The sequence below is a fragment of the Pseudorasbora parva genome, chromosome 4 (genome assembly GCF_024679245.1).
Source record: "Pseudorasbora parva isolate DD20220531a chromosome 4, ASM2467924v1, whole genome shotgun sequence".
Taxonomy (NCBI): domain Eukaryota; kingdom Metazoa; phylum Chordata; class Actinopteri; order Cypriniformes; family Gobionidae; genus Pseudorasbora; species Pseudorasbora parva.
In genome coordinates, this window is record NC_090175.1 from 36156860 (window position 1) to 36183639 (window position 26780).

The 26780-nt window shown below is 39.7% G+C and overlaps 1 protein-coding gene across 2 annotated transcripts in view; it reads left to right on the forward strand.

Moving 5' to 3' along the window:
- Positions 1-26780, forward strand: part of usp53b (ubiquitin specific peptidase 53b) — a 51313-nt gene that overhangs the window by 2384 nt on the left and 22149 nt on the right. For both annotated transcript variants that reach the window (XM_067441643.1, XM_067441642.1), the window contains exons 2-12: positions 289-983; positions 1247-1339; positions 1769-1903; positions 4813-4926; positions 5066-5148; positions 5487-5592; positions 12721-12867; positions 14586-14735; positions 15790-15958; positions 21292-21405; positions 22227-22352. In XM_067441643.1, coding sequence (XP_067297744.1) covers positions 807-983; positions 1247-1339; positions 1769-1903; positions 4813-4926; positions 5066-5148; positions 5487-5592; positions 12721-12867; positions 14586-14735; positions 15790-15958; positions 21292-21405; positions 22227-22352 — 1414 coding nt within the window. In that variant the 5' untranslated portion in view covers positions 289-806. The remainder of the gene's footprint in view (positions 1-288; positions 984-1246; positions 1340-1768; positions 1904-4812; positions 4927-5065; positions 5149-5486; positions 5593-12720; positions 12868-14585; positions 14736-15789; positions 15959-21291; positions 21406-22226; positions 22353-26780) is intronic.

Consider the following 26780-nt stretch of genomic DNA (forward strand, 5'->3'; position numbering starts at 1 on the left):
AATTACCACAAGAGTGTGTTGTGTACACTCTCAAATATTCAGATGACTGTGTTGTGGCATAGAGTTTTAAAAGAACAAACCATCTTGTCATGAAATGCAGTTGGTAACTGTAATGAGTATGATCTAAAAACCAAATATGTGGCTCTAAATTATAATACACTAGAGTTCAGTAAAATGACTATAGTAATCTGAAGTAGCTTTCTATTTAACGTCCAGCATCCCCCCCCCCCCCATAAAACTTACCTTCTGCAACCTCAACCCTTCTCTGTGTCTCTCCTTCTTCCTTAGGTCTTCCTTTGTCATAGCCAGTGTTTTTCTTCCGTGCCTGTCCTGAGGAGTGTTTATGAATGACCCTCTTCAGTGACCTCCATTGACTTTGCTGGAAATGCTGAGGAGAGTAATGGATTTGTTCTTCTCTCTGCATCCATCATCTTATTGCCAGTGTGCCTGGATGCAGATGAATCCTCACATACAGAGGAGACAGAGTGCGGTCATTGTCATAGTAACTGCTGGACTGATAAAGCAATGTGCTGCAACTTGTGGCTAAAAGTCACAATATCACATTAATTGAAAATCTATTGTTTTGAATGATTCCCTATATCCCAATGGTGTGCTGTCAAATCCTGCACATCGAAAGAAATCCAGTGCAGTATATTTTGCTGTTTTTTTAGGGCACTGTGAAGTTGGCCTTCTCTGTCAGGTACAGGGACTGTGGCACTAATGTTGCCCAAAACAAATGCATCAACCTCAAGTTGCTTCAATAATTGACTCTGGTTGTTTGCTGGAGAGGGCCAGGCTCCAAGCTCATGGCATGGGTCAAACTGTTTAAAAAGCCTGGAGGCAACATGGCTGGTACAGGTGCCTTGAGTGGAACAGGGCTGGGCAAGTCCTACCAGCCGGGCAGTATGATCTCTCTCGCTTTGACCAAAGGTCTTCTTAATGAGCCAGGCCAGAACAGCTGCTTTCTTAACAGTGCTGTGCAGGTGAGTGAAGTTATTTTAAAAACATGTGCAGGTGTATAATTTAACAAATAGTTAATATAAAATACTCTCTGTAATGGGGTTGCTGATATAAGCAGCTGATATAAATAGCAATTATTTATAAGAAATGGTGGAAACACTTTTAAAAATAGTACTTCATTGGCATTGGTGGTTCCATTAAAGCAGTATTAAGGGTGCAAAAAAGCTTGAACATGGTACACTATAACAGGCTGATTATAAACAAACTAAAGATCTGTTTCTTACAGGTTCTTTGGCAGCTTGACATCTTCAGGAGGAGCCTACGACACCTATCTGGTCATTTCTGCTTAGGCGATGCCTGTATTTTCTGTGCATTAAAGGTGCGCATGTGAAGGTTCAATTGTCTTAAATTCTAGTGAGCTTTCTACCTAAAGAACATTTAACAATATTAAAATTGTCTCAACTTGTGAGTAGTAAATTTATGGTACCTTTTAAAGTTTGCATTGCAACGGAAATTGCGATCTTCTTTTCTTCCTAATTGTAATATACTATATCAGAGTGACTTCTCGAATGAAAAAATATAATTTTCAGGCAGGACTTAATTTTGTCCATTGGGAAATGATTGGATTGTTGAATCATTGGATTGATAGATATTTGGATTATTGCCCAGACCTTGGGGAGGGGAAGTAATGTTTTTGATTAAAGATTGAATTTTACTCTTTCCAATACTCTTTCTCAATGAACACTACTGGACTTCTGAATTGTGTGTACTTGATTTCTGAGGTTTATTTGGCTGTTTCTTTTTACAGAGCATCTTCTGTCAGTTCCAGCAAAGTCGAGAGCGGGCTCTGCCGTCAGACACCCTGCGTCATGCTCTGGCTGAGACTTTTAAAGATGAGCAGCGTTTCCAGCTGGGCCTCATGGATGATGCAGCAGAGTGTTTTGTATGTCTAATTTTAGAGAGAAAAGTATAATTTCAATTGAGTTGAGATAAAATCTGTTAATACCTGTTTCCCTTGCGGAGTGGAAATCTAGACGGCATCATGGAGTTGACACTATGGGTTCAACACTGTGTGACCGCTTCACAGTGATCAAGCTCTGCTCCCACCTGGCTCTTTTCAAGATGGGAGCCAGATGTCTGCAACCCACAGATCATGTCCCGCGGCTGCTGAGGCAGCCTGATGATCTAGCCAATAGTTACACTAACATTAGGGGGCTGGCTGAACAAGGCCATGTGAGGATGCCCCAGGTTGAAGATGCGCTTGCGAGCGATCTTGTACCTGGTGCGGCATCCTCATGGAAAGCTCCAGCCTTGGCATCAATACTGTGCCAAATCAAGGCTTGTGGGCAAAGCATATCTGGGGGTGGGCCAGGCTGGCGGAGCCCTGCACACCATGTCGGTGCTGAAGGCTTTTCAAGCTGACCTTTTGAAGAACCTTGATTTGGGCGAGGGATTTCCCTAGGACGAAGTCCTGGAGCTCCGCTGTGCTTCAGACCTTGCCTTCCAGGGAACTAGGTGAGCGACCATTGCTGCTTTGTTAGCCAAGTAGAGGCATCTTTTGCTTAACCACTCGGGGCTCAAAGGAAAAAGACAAAGATTTTCAGGTCGTCCAGAAGTTCAAGTAGGTAAAAGTTAAGTTAGCGGCGATATGTCGAATTGTTCCCCTTTTTGTCTGTTATTTCTGGGTGCCGGCAGTATAGAGGTGATAGCAATTTGCTCTTTCTATAACAGTTAGGTTGTGATAAATTTGAATGATTGGAAAATAAGCAACTTGATTTCCACATCATCATTGGATGCGGCCTGAGGCCTCTCCTGGTCCTGTGGACAGGATTTATCTCATGGGTGAGCTGTGTGGTAATGCTTTGGCTACAGATTATCTTATTGGGCAGTTCACAAGCACAGTGAGAAGGCGTTTGTTCGTTATAGTGTTCTGGGTATTTCGTTCCCAAAGCATCAACTTTATAATGCAGCGTAGAGTTCCACTTCGAAATGGGAACGTCTCAGGTCCCAGAAGGGAAACGAGACACTGCGTTGCATTGCCATACTTCCAGCATGCCTGTATGATTTGCTTCAGGCAAATGAAGTTGATGACATCCTCTGTAGGCGCCCTTTATTCCCAACTGGTGCAGTGACATCACCTGACCTTGGTAGACAATCAAGGTTAGCATGTAGCACATGTGCTTCAGAGACCGACTCACAAGGAGCTTTCCTATAGTGTCAACTCCATGACGGAGTGTAGAGTACCACTTTGAATGTAAAAGTCTCAAGTCTCATGCTTCCCCTTCTCAGGGAACTTATGGTTAAAGCCGTAACCTGAAATGTTAGCTGCAGGAGGTACTATTCATCTTTTGATCTTATTTAAGGATCTAATGCCTAGCATCTTTTTACAAAGGTACTAAGTCTTGTTTCCAATGTAAATGGGCATTTTATAACAATTGTATGGCAGTACTTAGTAAGTAGTATATGTCTCTGGAAAGTAGGGATGTAATAAATGTCAATCGGAGCTGGTTAAAAATCGATACAAATGTGTGAAAATTTAAGTCGGTTGAGATGTTAAACAAATCGCGATACACATTTTAAACAGCCTCACTTTACAGGCACGATAGCAACAAGCAAGTTGCATGCACACTGCCACAAAGAAGAGTGAAATAAGCAAATGATTTTGGTTAATTCATATGGAAGTTGGCCTCGAGCGCACCTTTGTACACGCAGCGTCAAACAGAAGCATGGCGATAGCAAACGCATAGTTTTCTGCCGTAGTAAACTAATTCCAGGTCCTTCCTCATCAAGAGAAAGACCAGCACGAGGATTTATTCCACAGACTGAAGGAGAAATTTGCTGTTGCAGAACCAGGTGTTGTATTTATTTACCATCTCTTTCTCTAAATGTGTACATGGATTTTTTCTTGCAAGTGTAATGATAAAAATTATAATTAAAAAATTCACCTGTCACTGTTGTACTTCAATTTTACCTAGTCTTTTTTTGTGCAGGATGATATTGAAGAAGCTGAAACAACCTCCTCCCAAGAAAACACCATTGGAAGATCTCCTTGAATAGACTTTTTGAGGATTTGTTTTAAAATTTCAATTGTTATTATTTGACATAAAATATATATTTACATTTTACAAAGAAATATGCAGAATTTTGTCTGAGTAATAAAAGGACACTTGTATTTTTTAATTAGTCTTAAATCTCATTTTGTTAAAACATTTTTTTGAGTTATAAATGTTACTGTTAACATTATAAAATGTTACTTTGAAATTAGTATTGTGAATCGTATCGTATCGCATCGAGAGTTGTGTTAATTGTTACATCCCTACTGTTAAAGTTAAAGTGGAAAGGTTAAAAAGGTTTGCAGTGGTATAAACCAATCTTGCAGGTTTAGGGTTACCTGTAATTATGTATAATTTACTGTTATTACAGTAAGTAGCCTACATGCAACCATGCCACTCCCTAATGAAGTGTTACCAGTGTTTACATTGTATTGTAAAAGTTGCACAACAGAGTTTAAGGGATATTAAAGTTACCCACTACGCTTTTTTGTGTGTGTTTTAAATGTTGTCCACATTTAAATTGTCCACTTGCTTATTGTATGAGCAATCAAATATAACAGTTCCCTTTTTTTTTTCTTCTGTGAATAATTTTAATTTGGTGTTATTAATGTGCTTTATTTTAAGTAGCTGTTTTGTGTTTTGACCTACTTTGTGATAGGTTGATGTCACTAATAATAACGACGATTGTTAAAAATAACATGAAGTATTAGCCTAGAACTAAGAATAACTGATCCATCACTGATCATTGTTTCTTTTATTGCTTTCTTTTTGCATCTGTTTTGTAAACTTTGGGAGACAGGAGAACATTCTAGAAAGGATACACCTGCACCTCGTTTCTGACTCATCCACAGAAATGTGTACTTCCAAATCATGCATCACCCACCAGAAGTTTGCCATGACTCTCTATGAGCAGGTACTATGATGTTGTTTTTTCTAACTTACTCAGTTACAGCTTAAAATAACAGATGTCTAAGCGTTTTCTGTGTTAGTCTTTGAATCAAAAAGTTTATTGTTACATTTAAAAACCTCACTTAGTTCATTTCCCTCTGTAGTTTGTTTGTCGTAGTTGTGGAGCATCATCAGACCCACTTCCCTTCACTGAGCTTGTGCACTATGTGTCCTCCACGGCCCTCTGGTGAGTGAAAGAATCTCCCGGATAGCAAATCTTGTATATTTCTTTTTATGAATAAAGTCAGCGTGAGGATCTAATCAACCCATTATAACCATCATACATGCATTCTTTTGGAGTGACAAATGTTAAATTCTTCTGACAGATAGAAATAGCTTAACAGATAATTCTGACTGATAGCTGAAAGCTAAAGCACACAGCATTGTTTGCACTAAAGGATTACCGTTTAATTTAAATGTAGTGGAATACAGCAAGGTTTGCAGTACACTAGTGCACTGTCTATGTCTATTAGAGTGGTTCAGTATCAGAAATGATGCTCTTTGTACTTTTTGCTCTTTTGTCAGTCAACAAGTGGAGCAAATCTTGGAGAAGACCGACAGATTGCGCTCAGACATGTTTGGTGAACTGCTGCAGGCAGCCAACACTATTGGAGATCTACGCAACTGCCCTGTATGCCAATTTTTCTTCCCCCTTTTTAACTAGTTGCACACTAGATGCCTCTATTTGTGTATAATTCTTACTTTAAAGTGTATTTTTTGCCCTCTAATTGTGTTAAAGGGTGCAGTGCAGATTAGCTTATAAAGCTAGTCTATGGGGCATAGGGTAGTGAAATTAAATCGCTAGTTAATACCACTAACAAGGCTAAAAATAGCCTCACACTAACACCGTAGCATAATGAGGGTCCCTACAATGCAAACCGAAGCATTGAGAACTTTGTAAGTGTACAAACAGTTTAATAAGAAGATACTTTATAAAGACAGTACATTACGTGTTCACGGACAGGCGCCATCTTGGAAAACAGTCTTTGAACTGTCCAATTTTGGTGAGCTCATGCAAATTGTAGCCTCTTTTCCTATTTGTTGTGGAAATGAGTGGTACCCGGTGAGGTCTTCTGCTGTTGTAGCCCATCTGCCTGAAGGTTGTGCGTGTTGTGGATTCATAAATGCATTGCTTCATACCTCGGTTGTAACGAGTGGTTAATTCAGTCAAAGTTGCTCTTCTATCAGCTTGAATCAGTCGACCCATTTTCCTATGACCTTGACCTTCCTATGAAGGCATTTTTGCCCTCAGGACTGCCGCATACTGGATGTTTTTCCCGTTTTCACACCATTCTTTGTAAACCCTAGAAATGGTTTTGTGTGAAAATCCCAGTAGCTGAGCAGATTATGAAATACTCAGACTGGCCTGTCTGGCACCAAAAACCATACCACACTCAAAATTGCTTAAATCACCTTTCTTTCTCATTCTGACATTCAGTTTGGAGTTCAGGAGATTGTCTTGATTAGGACCACACCCCTAAATTGATTGAAGCAACTGTCAACTGATTGTTGATTAGATAATTGCATTAATGAGAAATTGAACAGGTGTTCCTAATAATCCTTCAGGTGAGTGTATCATTTTTTAGTGAAACTAACTTATTTAAAGAGTCTACAGGGTATATGTGAGAATTTTGATGTATAAATCGCTTTTTATTGTCAATGTGTACAGCTTGTACACAACAGCTTGTAATGACTTAAAAAATAAAAATAAATAACATGAGATCTTCCCCGACTTCCTAGGTTGTCTAAGAAAGCCTAGACAGATTTTTATGTGAAAGACCCGGGACCCAGAAATGATTTGTCAGGAAATTATTGTTCTGGAATTATTAGTCAGCAATGTTTAACCAAATGTTTTAAAAGGCATTGCATTTTTAGAAAAACAAAGGATTGCATTTTTGGCAGTATATGGGAAGTTTTGCAAAGTGAATGAAGTTAATGAAAGTTGAAAGTTGAAATCTAGAGTGGCATCTTCAAAAATCTGGTGAGAAATAATAATAAATTCATCTCTACCACAGTAAAGCATGGAGGCAGAGGGGAGCCTTTTTAGCTGATTGTATTAGTGAGCTGCTTCAATGTGGTACAGGAGAATATCTCAGAAGGGCTTACTTCTAAAAAGTTATCTAAAGAGGAATTATCTGATGTTATTTTTCAAAAAGACAATGCGTCATGAGGAGCGGTTTTATCATAGGCTTTATATGTTTTTTTTTTTCTGTGCTGTCATCTCCACCAGTTTCAAAACAGGTCTTCATGATAGCCTATTGTTATTCTGCTTGTCCGGCACTTTGCAACACAACATTGTATCTGCAGTGCCTTTTTCACTAAAAAGTCACATAAACTACGCAAAATCCATTCAGAGTGACTGAAATAGATTTCCAGCTTGCTACATCTGTTCGTATTTCAATCGGATATGCACAACAATTCAAACTGACAGGCTGACCATAGCCTAAAAGTCCATGAAAATGAAACTAAACACAAATAACTTGACAGAATGGCAGAAGTCCAGACAATGAGTGGCCAAGGTGGAACAGAGATGCCAAAGGACCAAGTGTGAATGAGGACCCTGGAGAAGCCTGAGGGATGGAGGAGCCAGATGGGGCCATAGGGGTGGAGGGATGGTGCGTAGCAGACAGCCTGGAAGTCCGTGGTGATGGTGGGATGACGAATGACTAGGGCGAAGCCAGTGGGATAAGGGAGCCCGTAGAGCCAAATGGACGATGGTTCCATGGCTCCAAGCCGAGGGGGCGATCCGATTGCTCCGAGGGATGAGGTGGAGCAACAAACTCTCTGTGATGGACCTGACTGGTGGTGATGATTAACTGTATGTAATGAACAGGACTCGGGCTGGGCAAGGACCAGGAACGATGACGGTATCAAAAATTCTGAGCTGTGCAGGACCAGCTGTGATGATGAAGACAGTGGTGACGAACATTCATTTGTCAAGGAAGAGACCAGCAGCGACACAGAAGGTTCTTGGGTGGGCAGAGTGGGCATCACTACATCTCACTCCCAGTTGATACAGCTTACCTCCTCATGTATTACCACAAATATTCCCACCAGCATGGAATTAACAGCAGGCTCAAACACCTGGTCAGTTGGAACCTCAGGCTTAGCTTCCAGGACAGACGTGGCAGCTAGCTCTGGCTCCACCGTGGGCTTTCGCTCAGGCTAGATGTCCATGGTGGGTAATGGCTGGGTGTCTCGGTCTGCAGTGGGATCTGCCTCTGTGTCTGTGGTAGGCGTGTGCACTGGGTCTGTATCTGGGACTGTGACGTTAATGGGACCCCATTGGGTCTATGAGAGCACCCCATAGGAGCAATGTTAAAGTGGTACTTCACAGCTGGGAAGATGAATGTGTATTTAAATTGGGTCATGTATGTTGTAGAAATGTGAAATTATTTTAAAATGAAAAAGCTTATTGAGAAAAGCCAGAAAATGTAATTTTGGCTCATATGGATGAAAGACAACAACTCCCAGAATGCACTTACTTCGCTGCCCATCAAGGCCACTCCCACCGGTTATACCACTTGCCCACTATGGCACCACCCCACCATTGTTTTGATTTTTATGGTAATAAAATTATTTACTTCAGTTCGAGAACAGATATTTCAATTAAAAACTGAACGTGTCTGCTCAATACAGCATGAGCCGAACGAGAGTCGTCGCGCACACCATCGGCAGGAGTCAGATCTCATTCATCATGATTTGGTTTAAAAGCAAAATGTTTGTCATTGTACTGTTTTGTTGTTGTGTTTTTCATTAAAAATAATGGGCTAATGAATCCACGATTCAAATAACCCGTCCCCGAATTGGTTCTAATTCAAAACTGAAAATAAAACATGGCCGCCCGGCATTCGTGTCCAGTCTGGTTCGTTTTTAGTTCATGCCTATGGAAGCTTACCTTTCACAATCAAGCTTAGAAAGATCATTCGAATATATTACCGGTTTCTACTGATACAAAGCTTAATGCTAAATCGCTGAAGAAACCTTTTAATGGAAGCCAAGAAGAATCCTTCTTTTGAGCCGGTTCTCAGCAAGTGATAGGTTGAGCTAACTGAATAAAGATGCAAACGCAGAAGTAGCGCGTCCAACTAAAAAAGAACCAACCAGCTGGTTCAACCGGTTCAACCAGCATGTCGAAGTTTGCAGACGATTACCTAGGATGTTTGAGTTGGTAAAGCAAATCTACGCTACTGAAAATATTCTTATTATTACTAGTGTTATTAAATAACATTTTATTAAAACCTGCAAAAAGTTTTCTGTTGAGAGATTTAAATACATTTTACAGTAGTTTATTTTGCATGCAGATTGTTTAAATATTGTTTAACTATTGTATTTACTGTATGTAAGAAATGTATTTCAATTAATCATTAAATGGCCATGATATGTCGACTAGACATTAAGAAATCATGTTAATTTCAAATACTTATATCACTGACAACTGTAGTCTGGCCAGGATATTGTCATTTAAAAGTTGTTGTTGCAGCCCTCAACTGATGTTGATGTTGACATGTTGTGTTTTTTAGGGGGAGAGTACTGGGATACACCTGCAGTACCAGTTTTGGCCACAATCTTGCATACACTTCCTTTAAAGCTGCAGATTTCACAGCTGGCATGTCAGTCACTTTCTCAAAAAACACAAGATGTTCAGTGGATACTGAATGGATCAGTTACATTCCCTAAATTTTAAAGTGATTCAGGAATATGAATATATACCTGATTAGTAATTGGGAGCAGGAGATAAGACACAGGTCAGCTGAGGCTGTAGACAAATAACTCAATGTATAATCAATGTCAGCATTATCAGGTGTTGCTTCTCATTTTTGTATTGTCCATCTTCATCCTCCTTCGCTCCTACTAAAAGAGAAATGTGCTCTCTAAGCACTGATGGATTAAGACATGGGATGTGTGTGCAGTGTGACATTCCTGCTCATGGTCATGTCTCTTGCACTTCAAGAAATCTCTTAAATGATGTTAGAAATATATTCAGGAATTACCCAATAAACATTAATAAAGGAAGATGCATTTTTTAAGAATCTAGTCAAATATTTCTCACAATCACTAACAATACAAATCAAATGCAAATAAAAAGCACACAAAATAAAGGAACAGGGAAATAATAAAGTAGATGGAGCATTGTTTGAAATTGCACAAGAGAAGTCATGTATGTCAGGTGGTTCAATAAACTAGGATGCACCTGTGTTTTTTCTAATGAAGAAGCATCTATTAAACTACTGAGAAGTACACATGCCAAACCAAAATGTATTTTACCAAACAGTGGCCAATTTTAAACTACAATAAATGTTTTTTAACCATTTTTCAACAGACTTGCTAAACTCATGAGGCCAATCCTAAACCAAGCCCCCAGTGGATTAGAGCAAATCAGGGAAAGCGATTATAATGCTGATTGTGGTTTGAAAACGCCCCACTGATTGGGAAACACCCACAAGTGTTCTGCAGAAATACACCTGATCTTGTGCTTATCAACTACAAATCACTGTTAGTTCAATGTCACTTTACATGCAAGTTCTTAAGCGGATTATGCCTAATAAGCCGACAATGAACATGGTCATGTAAACACAGTAACCTGTTTTCTTTTATCGGAGTAAGGTCATAAACGGCGTAAGAATAAACCGGTCGGGACTGGTCATTTTTTGCCTCTTACGCTGATTTCGCACTGCATGTAAATGCATTAACCTGCTTTCTGCAGGAGTGCGCACGTGTTACAGTCGACAAAAACGCAAACTTATAGCAGATTTAAATGCATCCAGACAGAGCGAGCTAACGTTTTGACCCTTTTAAGAGCCAGAAAATTGTAAAGATGTTTTTCTCATCTCATGCAGCAGAAGTAGGTTCAGTCAAAATGCTGCATCTGGAACTGCATGAGGAATAATATGAGCCATAAATTTCCCGATGACATAGTGCATGCTTTATTTAACATCCCAACTGACATAACATTTGAAAAATCAGAGTCAGATACAAACATTATTATTTATGACGTCATGCTAAGTAAATAACCCGGTTTATTAATAAACGTAGTTCACTTGCATTGTCAGTTTACTGGTTTGCACAGATTAATGGTGGGAGACTAGAACAAAGTAAACATGTGACTTAAGACAAACAAACTGAAAGTCCATGAAAATTAAACTAAAGACACAGACTGTGACACAGTGTTTTGATTTGTTTTCATTACTGTAAATAACATCACTTCATGCTTTTTTCTATATGCACTATTAACTAGATAGGCACCAAACAAATAAACAGTGTTGGGTAGACTACTTACAAATTGTGCTCTGTTACTAATCCCAAATTTCATGACAAAAAATGTATTTACTAATACACATTTTAGGTATATATAGTCAGATTACTTTTTGATTACTTTCAGATCACTTTTGACTAGGGCTGTTTCGAATGCCATTTTTTGAGCTTCGAAGCTTAGGTGGCAATCAATATCGAATATTCGAAGCTTCGGTGGGTGGGGCTAAATATATAATAATAGTCGGTTTGCATTTGTATCATCTTTCATGACTTCACGTTTCACTCTTCGGCATCGTAAATGTGTTGCGGCAGACCCAGTGGAGTGCAGTGTTGCATTTGGTGCAATATGATCAGGTGGCACACATTCTTTAAATATTAATAAACATTTAATAATCTTTTAAATAAAACAGTTTCCGGTACGCATTACACGGGCAGGATTATGCTCCGAAAACGGACAGTGCACAAGTGATACAAAACACAAAGTCTGTTGAGAGCAAGAACTTTAATAAGGTATTAATAACGAACCTTTCTTTAAAACAAATGAATCCCAAAACAGAAATTAAATTAGTAACACACAGTGATTTCAACGAACTGTAATAAATAAAGAACACGGTAGCATGCTTATAAACAGTTGAATAAGAATAAATTAATTGTTTTTAAAATGACACAAAATGTAATATCTATTACAATTAGTTTTATTCTATATAAGGGATTTATTTTGTCTTATTCTGACTTTTTGTTAATTTAAATATTTAAAATGCGCGATGCTTTTATTGAAAGCATGTTGCGGTGCATTTTATTTATTTCTTATTATTTCAAGCATGAGTGAGAATGAGTCCGCGACGGAAGTCACGTGTTGAAAAAAAAAAGAATATTCGAATCTCAAAACTGAAAATCGAATGCCACCTCACCGAACGAATATTCGAATATTCGATTATTCTAGTACAGCCCTACTTTTGACCTAACTCACTCATTAAATTGAATTGATTCCCATGATTGCGGTTTTGAGTAATGAACCAGGCTGGGAGTTTTTAAAAGCCTCAGGAATCTTTTGCAGGTGTTTAGAGTTAATTAGTGGATTCAGATGATTAGGTTAATAGCTCGTTTAGATAACTTTTCATGATATGCTAATTTTTTTAGATTTTTGAGAATTTTGGGTTTTCATGAGCTGTATGCCAAAATCATCAGTATTAAAACAATAAAAGACCTGAAATATTTCAGTTGGTGTGGAATGAATCTAAAATATATGAAAGTTAAATTTTTATCATTACATTATGGAAAATAATGAACTTTATCACAATATGCTAATTTTTTGAGAAGGACCTGTATATTATAATTATATAATTACAAGTACTTATTCTTTGGAATTCTGAATCTATTAGTGCAAATAAAGCAATGTTAGTAAATAAATACTGCTTTATTTGCAGTAACTGATACTGCATCAGCATGCCTTTGATTGGAATTTTGCTCAGTGTAATTTGATCTTTACTCTTTTGCATTGCAGAGTAATTGTGGGCAGAGTATCAAAATCCGACGTGTGCTGATGAACTGCCCAGAGATCGTCACCATTGGCTTTGTCTGGGATGCTGAACAATCTGACCTCACTGAAGATGTCATCCGCTCTCTGGGCCCAAACCTCAATCTTTCGGGGGTGAGGGTCAAATCTCTATGCACCAATGTAGCTGAGTGATAGGCATACAAGTAAAAGTAAAAATAACGTATGAATAAGTTGTGGAATTCATTTTTAACTTGCCTCAACACATCTGCCTGGGGTGCGTTTCCCAAAAGCATTGTTAGCCAACTATGGTAGCAAGATCCGTCGTTATCAACATAGTTCAAACAGTCGTTGTTTCTCGAAACCATCGTTCCAACAAACATTCGCTAACAGCATCGCAAAGTTGTGTGGTTGCAACGACAGCTCTTGACCTGTGGTTAGAAGCATAGTTCTGCCAGAAAGACTCGGGAGAATAAATACTGTGACAATAATCCATTTATTAACAATCCAACAAGCAATAAAGTACTTTGGCATAGGCCCCGTCCGTAGCTCGCAATCAGAGGGAATGGACTCTGCATATCCTGCCTGAAGACGAAGGCAGAGGTGAGGTATGGAAGGGACCATCCTGGTGGTGGTGGTGGTGGGGTGGAGTAGGGAAGGATTTGACTTGGAGGTGGTGGGGAGGATGAAGGTGAATTGGGGCGTCAGCATCTGCAAACTCAAACATGAGTACGTACCGATCTTTTATACCCAAGTATTAGAATGTGATTGGATAGATAGAAGTTGAAGTGACGTAACCTGAAGTCTTGGAGTCTTCCTGGCAGAACTTATGCTAAAGCTTTCATTTTCTTGTTTGCATGACATGCAGACTTAAGTCCTTAACTTGAGCAAAATAAGCAAGCGGACATTTAGTACAGTCTATATATTTTATTTTGAATACATAAAAATGTAATTTATGTCTTTTAAGTTTGTCAAGAGATTTAAAGCTCCTTTTTTTGAAACGTGCGCATGTGCAAACGTGCTCTAGTGCGTAAGAACGAGCCTATTTTAATCTGGAAGGATTAGTCTAAAAATAAAAAAATGTCCTTAAGTGCCATGTCCATCATTTATAGCCAAAAATCTAGCATGAATTCGATCTCAAAATAATCCATTAAAAGCAGTTGTTACTCTACCAACTATGTGACATCATTAACCAACGTGGTTGAACAACAGATTTGCGACAGTACGGTTTCGGGAAGCATTTGTGACTAGCTAGTTAATTTCTTCAACGATGCCACGTACTATGGTAGTTCAGCAGTGAGTAACGTGGTTGTTCGGGAAACGCACCCCAGGACGTTTCTAGAATCCCTAGTTCTTGATTAGCTGGTTTAGGTTTAATTAGGATTACTTTAATTAAACATTTATTTGAAATGGAAATTGAATATATATATATATATTTTCAAGTCAGATTTTTGGCCTCACTGCATAGTTACATTTAAATGCTTACATGGCAGGTTGCAAATATGCAATGCTAAATTCAGCCATCTTTTGCCATACTCCCCTCTGTTAGACCTTAGTTTCCTCTTCAGCAGTCATATGAGTGCTGCAGGCAAATATCACATAATGTCTAGGTCACTACACTAGAGGAGACATCATGAACCTTGGCACAATATGACAAAACCATCCAGTTTGAACCCCTGAGCTGGAGGCAGTTTAGCGTTTTATTTTGATTTTGAGACATTGAAGTCTATAGGTGGGACTAATATTGCAGTTCTGCAGTAGACTAAATGTGACATTGTTAAGCAAAATGCCTCAAAATATCCCCAGTCTTTCATTTTTTCTCACGCTGAGAGTTTGAAATGTCAGTTTGACTGTTCTCTCTGTTTATTCTTTAGCTGTTTTATAGAGTCACTGATGAAAATGCCAAGAAAAGAGATCTCCACCTGGTGGGAATGATCTGTTACTCTAGTCGACATTACCTAGCATTCGCTTTTCACAGCAAGTCTTCCAAATGGATCTTTTTTGATGATGCAACCGTGAAAGAGGTATTTACCAAAAACAGACATGTTTATACATACAGCATGAGTGAAATAGTTAATTTATTATTTGACACTTACCTTCCAAAAAGTGTTGGATCTGGGCTTTTAGATGAAAAGGGTTGAAGGGTTGATGAATGAATGAACTGATTCCAGTTCTTGATCATGGAGCAGCTAGCAGAGCAGACGGTCGCTTAAGCCTATCTGCTTTCTGACCTGAGTCCCAGTAAATCAGATAACATATTTTTTATGATTATTTAACAAATGGTCACCATAGATGATAAAGGTCATTCTCTTTTCAACAGGCCAGGTCTACATCACAAACTATTGCAATTACAGTATCTCTGGATGCTGTTTTACTTGATTTTCTTGACACCATTCACATCATTTCAACACCTTTTTTTAATAGGACCAGAGCAGATTATAGTGCCTGACATAATCTTTGCTAGCAGACCTCTTTAAAATTAATTTTTGTTTTTGTTTTCCCTAACTATTAAAGAAAGATGTTATTAGTGCCAGCATTAATAATAATAGTTAATAATAATTTTATTCATTCTTCTTTTAAAAACTGCTGAAAAGCAACATCATCACACTCTATACAGCCAGTCCTTGTAATGGAAAAAAAAGGGCCAGTACTCCCGAGGGTCCCGTCCCAGGGCGGTCAGAGTACCGGTAACACAGTAGAAGTGTCAATACGCTAGAAATAATGAGGCTGCGCTACAGGTTAAAATATAGATGTGCATACCGGCCCATTTCAAGCACTGGGTACAGCAGCTTGTCACTGATACTGTACCCTTACAGGGACATCTTTGTACCTTATTTACTTATGTTCACATTAGTACTTTAAGGATATATATTACTACTCTAAGGTACTAGAATGCATCTGTTAGGGGTTGATAAGCTACAAAGTTGTCCTTTTAGGGGTAACTGGCCTAGTGACAAACTGTTGTAGCCCTAAAAGTACAACTTTTGCAAAAAAAAATTCAAAATGTGGTAAGCTCTCTGATATTTAAACCTTTTGTTGTTTACTGACATATTCTTGAATCAAATATCTTGTATCTAGATTGGCTCCAAGTGGAAAGATGTGGCATCTAAATGTATCCGAGGTCACTTCCAGCCACTCCTCTTGTTCTATGCCAACCCGGATGGTACCGCAGTGTCCAATGAAGACGCCCCCAGACAGACCACCATGTGGTCCCGTTATAATTCCCCCCTCAATGGGAAAGGGACAGGTAAGAATGCTCATCTTTTTAACAGTCTTAAAATGTCTTGAATAAATTGCCGTTTTCTTACCCTAATACTTGAAAACACACCTTAGAATTATTATTATTATGCTTTTGACTTGGAGTGTAATCTTATATTTAAAAATATGTACTATTTTATATTTTGGCTATTGAAATTTCAATCTGTTAGACAAAACATACAGTCGATTCCAAAGTTAATAAAACAAATCAATCAGTCAAGACATATTCTTCAAATCACTATAAAAGTATGTTTTATTATTATGAATGATCTTTTATATGGAAATTAGGTACAGACCACTTTTAATGCATGCTGCGAGATATGTAAATTGTGTTTTTATCCAATACAAGAGTCTATTCGTAACTGAGTTTGAACACAAATCCCAATTTTATGGCAAACATTTGCTGGGTGGATGAGTTGATTTCTGCTCTGGTTTCTGATCTCTACCAAGGACAGGGATTATCACCCACGCGCACTTTCTCTCTCTCTCTGCCTTTCACTTTAGCGCTCTCTCTTTCTATCTCTCCTAATCCTTTCTCTCTGGCCTCTGCATTGCACAGCTATTCTCTTGTCCCTTCTACCGAATTTTCCCTCCATTCACTCTTCCGTTCTTGCTTTCCTCTGACTGATTTGCTAAATGGATATTCTCCCCAGGCTGTCATACTCACAGAGTCCTATTGAAATGGGAAAGCATTTTTATTTTCCAATGAAAAACTGTAAGTATTTTGTGTCTTTCTTTTCTTTTTCCTGTAAGTTTCATTGATTTTATTCTATTTGTGTCAATAGCTGACCACAGAAGGAAAATTTATTTTTATTTTTAATTTAGTATGTGCAGTTTTATGCACAGTGGGATGCATCACAGGGTGGTGTTGTGCTTGGGTAACTATTGCAGTTGTGCAGCAATTTATCCTCTTGATAACTTCCCTCCTCTGCTGGACCTTTGTGTGTATCTTTGGTAGTTGCTCAGTCTTTTGTAGACCGTGAAAGGTCTTAATGCGTTTCCTGGATTTGTTCCTCTGGTGCATTTGGAAGGATGTTTAATGTGGGAGCGCTGCCAGCTTGTTCCTGTAGTCTCTGCTGAGCTCTGTACTTTAGACTGAGTTGGCAACACTTCTGCTTAGCAGAAAACAGATGCTCTCTTGGTAGCGATAGACTGCTGCAGTGCCATGATTTCATCAAATCTGCTAACTTTTCACTTGCTTCAAATTCTGGGCTTAAAAAAAGCATTACCTATTAAAGTTTTGCTTTGAAAAATAATGTAAGTAAAAAGGAGAACATCAGTCAAATTAGTCATTTAATATTTTATATGTTTATATACAGTATTTAGGCATGCATAGTTCAAACCCTGATCAAACTCACCAACTCTCATTTTTTAGTGATCTGTTCTCTAGTCTTTTCTTCCCTGTTGTGATGTATATCTGAGTGGAACTGCTTCACGAACAAGAAAGGGAAATAAACGTGGAAAATTTAGATTTTGTCCATCTGGAATTTAATGAATGATTGGCTCATTGTGGTTTGCTATTTCTGTCATCTTATTCGAGTGACAGGTTGTCCCGCCCCTCATGCCAGTAAATATGTGGCATCTAAATACCATGAGAGAATTGAAGATATGTTGCTGTAAGAGGAGGGGAAGTTATTTTGAAAAAAAATAATATTATGAGGGCATGTTTGTATGAGTTTTTTGTTTGTTTTTGTTGTTGAGTTTTAAGTCTATCTCTCTTCAAGTTAGATTATACTCTGATTAATGTATTTAAATCCGAAACATTTTCAATTGTTTTTTATGGTGGTTTTAGTTTAACTGTATTTTTAATATTCCCTTTTTGATTTATTTATTATACAATAAATGTGTATACAGCTGCAGATCCACATTGCTCTTCATCTATGAGGAATGCAGTAATCCATGTGCTTATTTCCCCCCTCTTTAAACATCTAGGACGGCTGACTGCATGTCCTATATAAGCACATAATAAGCAAGTTTGTCCTCTCTCTCTCCCAGCGGAAGTTTGCAGACACAGCAGAGATGTAATATAGTTTAGCAGGCCGTCTCTACCCAAAGCTGTTTGATGAGTTACAGATTGCATTGGCTTATTTGATTACTTAACTTTCTCTTGGATGAGATACAGAGTCAATTTGTAAAAGCCTTTCTCTGCGAATTAAAATAGGTCAATATACTAATCACATTAAATGCCCCTTGTGACATGAGTTATGACTAAATAAATGTTGTTGTTACTTACAAATACTGTATTTTGCAAAATATTACAACAATTAACAGTCAAGGCCAGTCATCATTTACTCTCCCTTGTGTCATCTCGTGTTTCGTTCTTATCTGACTTGTCTTTATTTCGTGGAACACAAAAGGATAAGCTTACCACAATATTCTCACTGCTCTTTTGGAAAATTATGGTTTAGTTTCCCTTTTTGGCTTTTATTGTATGGAAAAGAGTGGGTTGAATTTTCTGCCAAATTTCTAGTATCCCATAGAAGAGAATGATTGAATCCACATGAGAGTAAGTAAATGACGACATTTTAAAACTATCCTTTTAAAACTGATGATGCTGCAAAATATCTACAATGTATCAGTGTTATTTGGTATTGTTTATATAATATTATTGTAACAAATGTTGAGGTATAAGGTACCAGAAACACGATACAGACTTAAACAAACTTTAATCAAAACAGGCAACAGGAATCCAACTTAGCATAACAGTGACTAGACAAAGACTCTGTGAAAAAGAGGAACTTAAATAGGAGACAGAAACAAGACACTAAACACAGCTGAACAGAACTAGAGGGAACCAAGGACACAAACAAGTGGCGGGAGACATTGGAACATGTGACAGTATCAAACACAACTCAAAGATCAATCGAACAGAGACTTGACAATGATAGTATTTAATAATATTTTGAATTTGCTTTTGTTGTTATTAAAGTTTTAATTTTTCATCAAATATTTCTATTTCATTGTATTTCATCTTTATTTCAGTTACTGAAAATTATTACAAGTTTTAATTATACTTAATAAGAACACTGCAATTATTGACATGTAAACACTAAATATAAATGAAAAATTAGAAGTCCATTTAAGAAACTACACTCGATGCTGCACATTCATTGGGAAAACAATTTGTTTGACGGGTCATGAAGCAAGTGGTCAAGCACACCAAAACTTCATTGGAATGCTCACTTGTGATAGGCTATACATAGATGTGAAACAGGTACACAACAGGTAGTGGTGGGCGATAATGCAAAATTTGGTATCGATCCGATACCAAAAACATATAGGGTCAGGATTGCCGATACCCATACCAATACGATACTTTTTACTTAAAAAAATACTTTTGTGTAGGGGAGAGCCGTACGTCATTATTTCTGAGTTGAATATATAATCAATTCTTTAGGCAATATTTTTTTTATTAATGTATTGAAGTCCACAAATGTATTAGTTATTAGGCACTGTACAATGAATTCTTTACAGCCTTTAAAAAAATAAAAATAAAGATTAACAAAAATCTCTCTCTCTTTTTCTGGTTTTAAAATCAAATGAAATAAAATGGACACAATTATTACTATATATATATATATATATATATATATATATATATATATAATATATATATATAATATATATATATATATATATATATATATATACATATATACATATATACATACAGTACAGTGCCTTGCGAAAGTATATATAAAACTGTAATTTTTTGTGAAGGATCAACAACAAGTGGGACACAATCATGAAGTGGAACGAAATTTATTGGATATTTCAAACTTTTTTAACAAATCAAAAACTGAAAAATTGGGCATGCAAAATTATTCTACCCCCTTAAGTTAATACTTTGTAGCGCCACCTTTTGCTGCGATTACAGCTGTAAGTCGCTTTGGGTATGTCTCTATCAGTTTTGCACATAGAGAATTTTTGCCCATTCCTCCTTGCAGAACAGCTCGAGCTTAGTGAGGTTGGATGGAGAGCGTTTGTGAACAGCAGTTTTCAGTTCTTTCCACAGATTCTCGATTGGATTCAGGTCTGGACTTTGACTTGGCCATTCTAACACCTGGATATGTTTATTTTTGAACCATTCCATTGCAGGTTTTGCTTTATGTTTTGGATCATTGTCTTGTTGGAAGACAAATCTCTGTCCTAGTCTCAGGTCTTTTGCAGACTCCATCAGGTTTTCTTCCAGAATGGTCCTTTATTTGGCTCCATCAATCTTCCCATCAATTTTAACCATCTTCCCTGTCCCTGCTGAAGAAAAGCAGGCCCAAACCATGATGCTGCCACCACCATGTTTGACAGTGAGGATGGTGTGTTCAGGGTGATGAGCTTGCCAGACCCTGACTAATGGGGCTCCAGTTGGGAAGCTCCTTCTGATTACCTGCTTCATCCTTCTGAAGCCTTCTGTCCTCCACCATTCACTATGCTGGAGTAGGAGAAACTTCAACTACTGTGTCCAGTTTGTGTTCTCCAGACCTACATCCACCGCGCTAGCTAGTGGCGTAAGTCAGAGCAACTTTTAATTTGCTATGGGGGCCGCGACCAGGGGTCAGCTGTCACCAAGCAAACAATGTCACACTGAGTGTGGGATTCCATTGCTCTAGCCTATGATGCACACAGTCAAACTTTGCTCTATGATCTAGGGCTCATTCCACCAGGGGGGTAGCATCCTCCAGGGCCTTGGCAAGAAGTGCCCCATTGCAGCAAGTATGTCATGTCTCACATTTATCAGATTTTATAGTTTGGATGTTCATGCCACCCCAGGCTCACATGTCAACATCCCAAGCTCATGTCTGAGATCTCTCCAGTGTTCGTGTGCACACACTACACACCCTTGAGGGGACCAGACACTTACTAGTGCAGCCGCACTGGTATTCTCATTCCAAAGAGTATGCATCATCGAGAGTAGCTTTTGAAAGGGAACGTCTCAGGTTACATGACTATAACCCTGTTCCCTGAAAAAGTGGGAACGAGATGATGCACCTCAATGCAAGTTCTTGCTGTGTTTGCACACATTCTTCCCAACCGGTCAAAGGTATTTTCCTAATGCAGATGTAAATGCAGAATCTTGTTCCCATGTTTTCAGGGAACAAGGTTAGAGTCAAGAAACCAGAGACTCTCTTACAGTTTATATTACTGTATTAAATAAACGTTGTGCTTTTAGTGTTTTGAAACAAACTGAACTAAATTTTCTATGTAATTCTTCTACTCAAGAAAGAGAACTTTTGCAATTGCAAAGTTTTGATATGCATTTGAAAAATGTCAAATTGAATGTAGGCTTATCCCTGTGATATCTCGGTCTCTGTTGCTCTATTGCAGACACTCAGCTGTCAAGCGCTAAGAAACTTGACAGTGTGAGAGATGTGAGTGCTGGTTCCCAACGAACAAATCAGGGATCCCACAAAACACCAATGCAGTCTTCAACCAATCGTTGTAAGTCATCATTACTTCATGCCTGTACAGTATTTTATGCATCTATGCAATGGTTAAATGTTTACTCTACCCAAAATTGAAAATGCGCTCATTTACTCACCCTCATACCACCCCAGTTCAACTATCAAATAATCCAATTAAATAATCCAGCATATTTGGCATGCTATCTGAGGGGAGGACTCCAAGCTTGAAATTTGGATAGATTTTTTTTTCACACCTGTCGTAACATAACTGCTCCAAGACAGAAGGTAGGATCCAAATGCAGCTTTATGTTAATCGACACTCATAGTCAACAAACAGGCAAGAGGTCATTACAGGTAGGCAGTCCAATCAGGCAAACAAAACCAGGGACAGAGGCAAAAGGGTTATCCAGGAACAGGCAAGAAACCAGGGAAATGCTCGGAAACAAGACTTCGCAATGAATGACAGCAATAACCAGGCTTATATAGGGTGAGGAAAACAGGATAATGAGACACAGGTGTAAACTGTGAGTGCTGATGAGTCTGGGCAAAGGATTATGGGTGATGTAGTCTATGATAGAGTGACAGTCAGGTTTGGAATGCCCTCTGGTGGTGATCTACGGGCACTCCAACTGGTGAATTGTGACACCTATTGTTTCCTTTAAAAAATCATTGATTCACCAACTGGGAATACCGTCACGTTTAGTTTGAGGGTGAGTACATGATTTGGATGGAGTATCTTTTTCACTAAAGAAAGAAATAAAGTTTGAAGAAATTCTATGATAAAGATAAATTTACAACTTAAGGCTGAGGCTCTTTAGAGTTTTGATCTAACCAGATTCTTCCTTTTTATTGTACCAGTTAAAGTGCTTCCAGAAAGTCCCAGTAGGTTTCGAGAGTCTTCCAGAGATTTTTCTCACAGAGGAGGAGGACAGAGGAGAGAGAGTGAAAGAAGCTACCGAAGATCAGACTCTCTTCAACACAAAGGTATGTTAATGAATAATACATAGTTGTAAAGAAATACTGAATCTAAAATGAATTCTCATCCTGTGGACAGTAGCCTTTGTAGAGCCCATAATATTTTTTTCTCTTGAAAAATCCAACAGAATAATGCAGTTCTAATGATAATTTACACTTAAGTCAAATTGTAGTGTTAATGTAGACCATAATTCACTCATCCATTTTTACCTTGCACTCTTTTAATTTTGCAGTCCATGGCGATTTGTGTTGCACATGTAATATGGTTTCCACTCATAATATGCATCATCATCATCCACATGCCAAAAATGAATTGCTAAACCTTTTCATGAGAACTAGAGCCCTTTTAGTATAAGCCGATTTTAGACTTTTATTTTGCTACTGTAGTCCTGTCCTTTTTTTTTTTGCTATTTCATGTCTCATGTCCCAATTTTTATGCATCTTGTGCTATGAATTTGGATATTTGTAAAAAAAAAAAAATTATATATATATATATATATATATATATATATATATATATATATACACACTCACCTAAAGGATTATTAGGAACACCATACTAATACTGTGTTTGACCCTCTTTCGCCTTCAGAACTGCCTTAATTCTACGTGGCATTGATTCAAGGTGCTGAAAGCATTTTTTAGAAATGTTGGCCCATATTGATAGGTGTAACATAAGATCCACTGGAGAGGCGAGGTTGAGAACCCAAGTGCAGTTTTATTTAATCCAAATCATAAACACCAAACAAAAGACTTGACTAACTTGACTAGACTTAACTTGAATAAACTTGACTAGACTTGACACGAACAAAAACATTTTTCGAGTGAATCCCGCTTGTATATGTGGATGGGTCAGTGTATTGAAGCGTATGTGGCCACTTGTCACGAATGGAAAACAAAAGTTATTCAAATTCTGAATACAAGACCTATTAATAAAAAATAAATAATAATTATATTGCCCAGAGAGCATGCAAAGAGTGCTCTCTTTATAATCACTAAAAGTTGTCACTCATTCAGTAAACGCAATCTCACAGATTTCCGCAGTGAAGCTGGTATACAATGAATCTCTTATTTTCAAAATGTCTGCACTTACGCGCATGTTAACTGAACTCAGCACCCGGACAAACAAACACTGGAGAGGTGAGTGGATTCCAAGTTCAACACCTGTGATTCGACAAATGTGTTGTAGATATCTACAAACATGTCTGTGATTGGCTGCATTACTCACCGAGGCGAAAACACGTTGGAAATGTAATCATTTCACGAGTGCAAATACAGATACACACTGGATCATTTGCTAGCTCCTTTTTGCTAATAATATGCTTTTATTACGAATTCTTACGAAGGATTACATATCCTAGACAAGCAGTTATGGGCAGCATTTCTCTCTTAAAGCAGAAGCAGCAGCAGGTTGGTGGTTTGAGTGAGAAAATTGCACGCTATTATCAAGTCCGTCTTAAGCTCGGAACTGCGATTGGGTCCGTGGATTCGCTGCATTCACACTGTAAACCATTGTTGCCTCTCAGTCTTTCTGCCACTCAGCAGGGCATAATCACAGTCGCTCCAGCTGACAGTGACGTCACGTGTATTCCCTCTAAAGCAAACATGAGGGCTTAAATACACATGGGCTAATAACAAGACAAGGGACACTTGTAAACAATGATTAACCCATAAACCAATGACAACATGACACAGGAACACGTGAGGGCATAGAGTCACATGACAAGGGAACGCATGACAAAACCAGGAAGTGCATGACAAAACATGACAGTGAACATGAAAACCTTAAAAACATGAAACATGAACCTATACCAAAACGTCTCAGGTTACGTATGTAACCATGGTTCCCTGAGAGGGAACGAGGCGCTGCGTCGAAACGCTAGGGGACGCCTCTGCGTACCATGTCATGAAGCACTTGTGTAATCAGTCCAATCAGTCCACATACGTGACGTCATCGACCAGGAAGCTATAAAGCACACCTGGACCAAACAGTCACTAGCTTCTAGAAAAAGCCGAAGTCGATCACAGGCATGCCGGGAGTATGGCATCGCGACGCAGCATCTCGTTCCCTCTCAGGGAACCATGGTTACATATGTAACCTGAGACGTTCCCTATCTCGAGGGAACTTCAAGCTGCGTCGAAACGCTAGGCCATACTCCTAGTGGAGTGGGCGCGGACCCTCATTGGTGAAGGATGTCCGGCCGACTCATAAGCGAGCGAAATAGCCTTGACTATCCACTTGCTAAGTGTCTGCTTTGAAGCCGGTTTTCCCTTGCTCGGGGACCCAAAACACACAAACAACTGTTCTGAGTTTCGCCACAGGGCAGCTCTGTGGACATATGCATCTAGGGCCCTGACCGGACATAGCAGATTTAGCTTCTCTTGGTCTTGACTAGTGAACGGAGGCGGACAGAAAGCCTGCAGCATTACTGGTCCCGGCACATTAGTCGGGACCTTGGGAGCATATCCTTCCCTCGGGAAGAGAAATGCTTTTACCATTCCTGGTGCAAACTCCAGACAAGAGGGTGCCACTGCCTAAGTAGGCACCCTCGAGCGTGCCGCAGGTCTGAGCCTCAAAGTACCACGAAGGAAACGCATGACCCAAGGGTGTTTCCCCAATGATGCATTATCTAATGGAATATGATAATCTAGATATCGCCGACACATATACTTTCAGTGTCGACGGGGATAACCCTGCAGATATTTTTTCTTGTAGGAACTCAAGAACTGAACCGACCGGGCAGTTAACAGGGTCCAAAGCCTGGTGCGTACACCATGCGACAAAAACTCTCCATTTGAGTGCGTAAAGTCTCCTTCTGGATGGTGCTCTGGAGTGCAACATGGTCTCTATCACCTCAGTAGATAGACAAGTGTTTATGAACTGGGCCCCCTCAGGGGCCAAGCCCACCGTTTCCACAGTTCCGGGCGCGGTGCAGTACTGACCCCCCGGCCTGCGAAAGAAGAACTCTCCTGACTGGGATTTCCCAGGGAGGACCTTCTAGGAGAGACATAATGTCGGCGAGCCATACTCCGCCCGGCCAGAGCGGGGCTTTCAATAAAAGCTGAACCCCGTCCCGGCGGACTCTCTCCAGCACTCCTGGGAGCAACGCCAGAGGGGGGAAGGCGTACAGACGCAGCCTCGGCCACGTCTGTACCATTGCATCCAGCCCCAGCGGGGCTGGATGCATGAGGGAGAAATATGCTGGACAGTGTGTCGTCTCTCGAGACGCAAACAGATCCACCTGGGCTCGCCCAAAGCGGATCCACAGCTCCTCCACCACCTCGGGGTGGAGTCTCCATTCTCCCGGCATCACTCCCTGCCTCGACAGGGAGTCTGCCGCTACATTCAGGACCCCCGGGATGTACATCGCCCTGAGCGAGAGCATCTTGCCCTGGGCTCATGTTAGCATGTCATGCATCAGCTTCCACAACCGACGCAATCTCAACCCCCCTGGTGATTTATATACGAGACCACCGAAGTGTTGTCTGAGCGAACTAACACATGGCGGCCCCGCAGGTATGAGAGGAAGTGTTTGATTTTATGTGATTGAAACACAGCCATCAGCTCCAGCTGGTTTATGTGCCAGGAGAGCTGACGGCCGCTCCACAGACCTTGGGTCGAGCGGCCACTCATGACCGCTCCCCAGCCAGTTAGGGAGGCATCTGTCGTTAGCGTTCCGCGACGACAAGAAGCCCCCAGAACTGGACCTTGGGACAGGAACCAAGGATCTTTTCACTTCACTAAGGCACGTAGGCAGCGCGCGTGACCGTGATCAAGCGAAAAAGGGTTTCCCCTCGGGGAGAACCCCTTGGTCCTGAGCCACCACTGTAAGGGTCTCATGTACCGCAGGCCAAAAGGTACCCCGTTGGACGCTGCTGTCATCAGCCCTAACACTCTCTGAAAGTGTTTCACAGTGAGTGACTGATCTAGCTTTATCTGGTTCACGGTATCCAGGATCTCGCTCAGATCCGTTCAACCTTAGCCCCAAAACTCTCCTATGGACGAGAACAGCATCTCGATGCTGAACGCCCGCTGTTTCGACTATGCTAACACCAGCCAATCGTCGATATAGTTGAGCACGCGAATGCCCTGGAGTCGCACCTGAGCCAGAGCTGCATTCACGCACTTGGTGAAAGTGTGGGGTGATTAAGCTAGGCCGAATGGCAGCACTCAATACTGGTAAGCTTCGCCCCCGAAAGCAAACCTGAAGACTTGTCTGTGCTGCGGAAGGATGGAGATGTGGAAGTATACATTTTTTTAGGTCTATTGTGACACACCAGTCCTCGGATCTGACGTGACACACGATCTGTTTCATCATGAGCATTTTGTTTAGCTGATGCAGATCTAAAAATAGGCCTTAACCCTCCATCTTTCTTTGGAACTATGAAGTACCGGCTGTAAAAGCCAGACTCTGCAGAGGGGAGGGACCCGTGTAT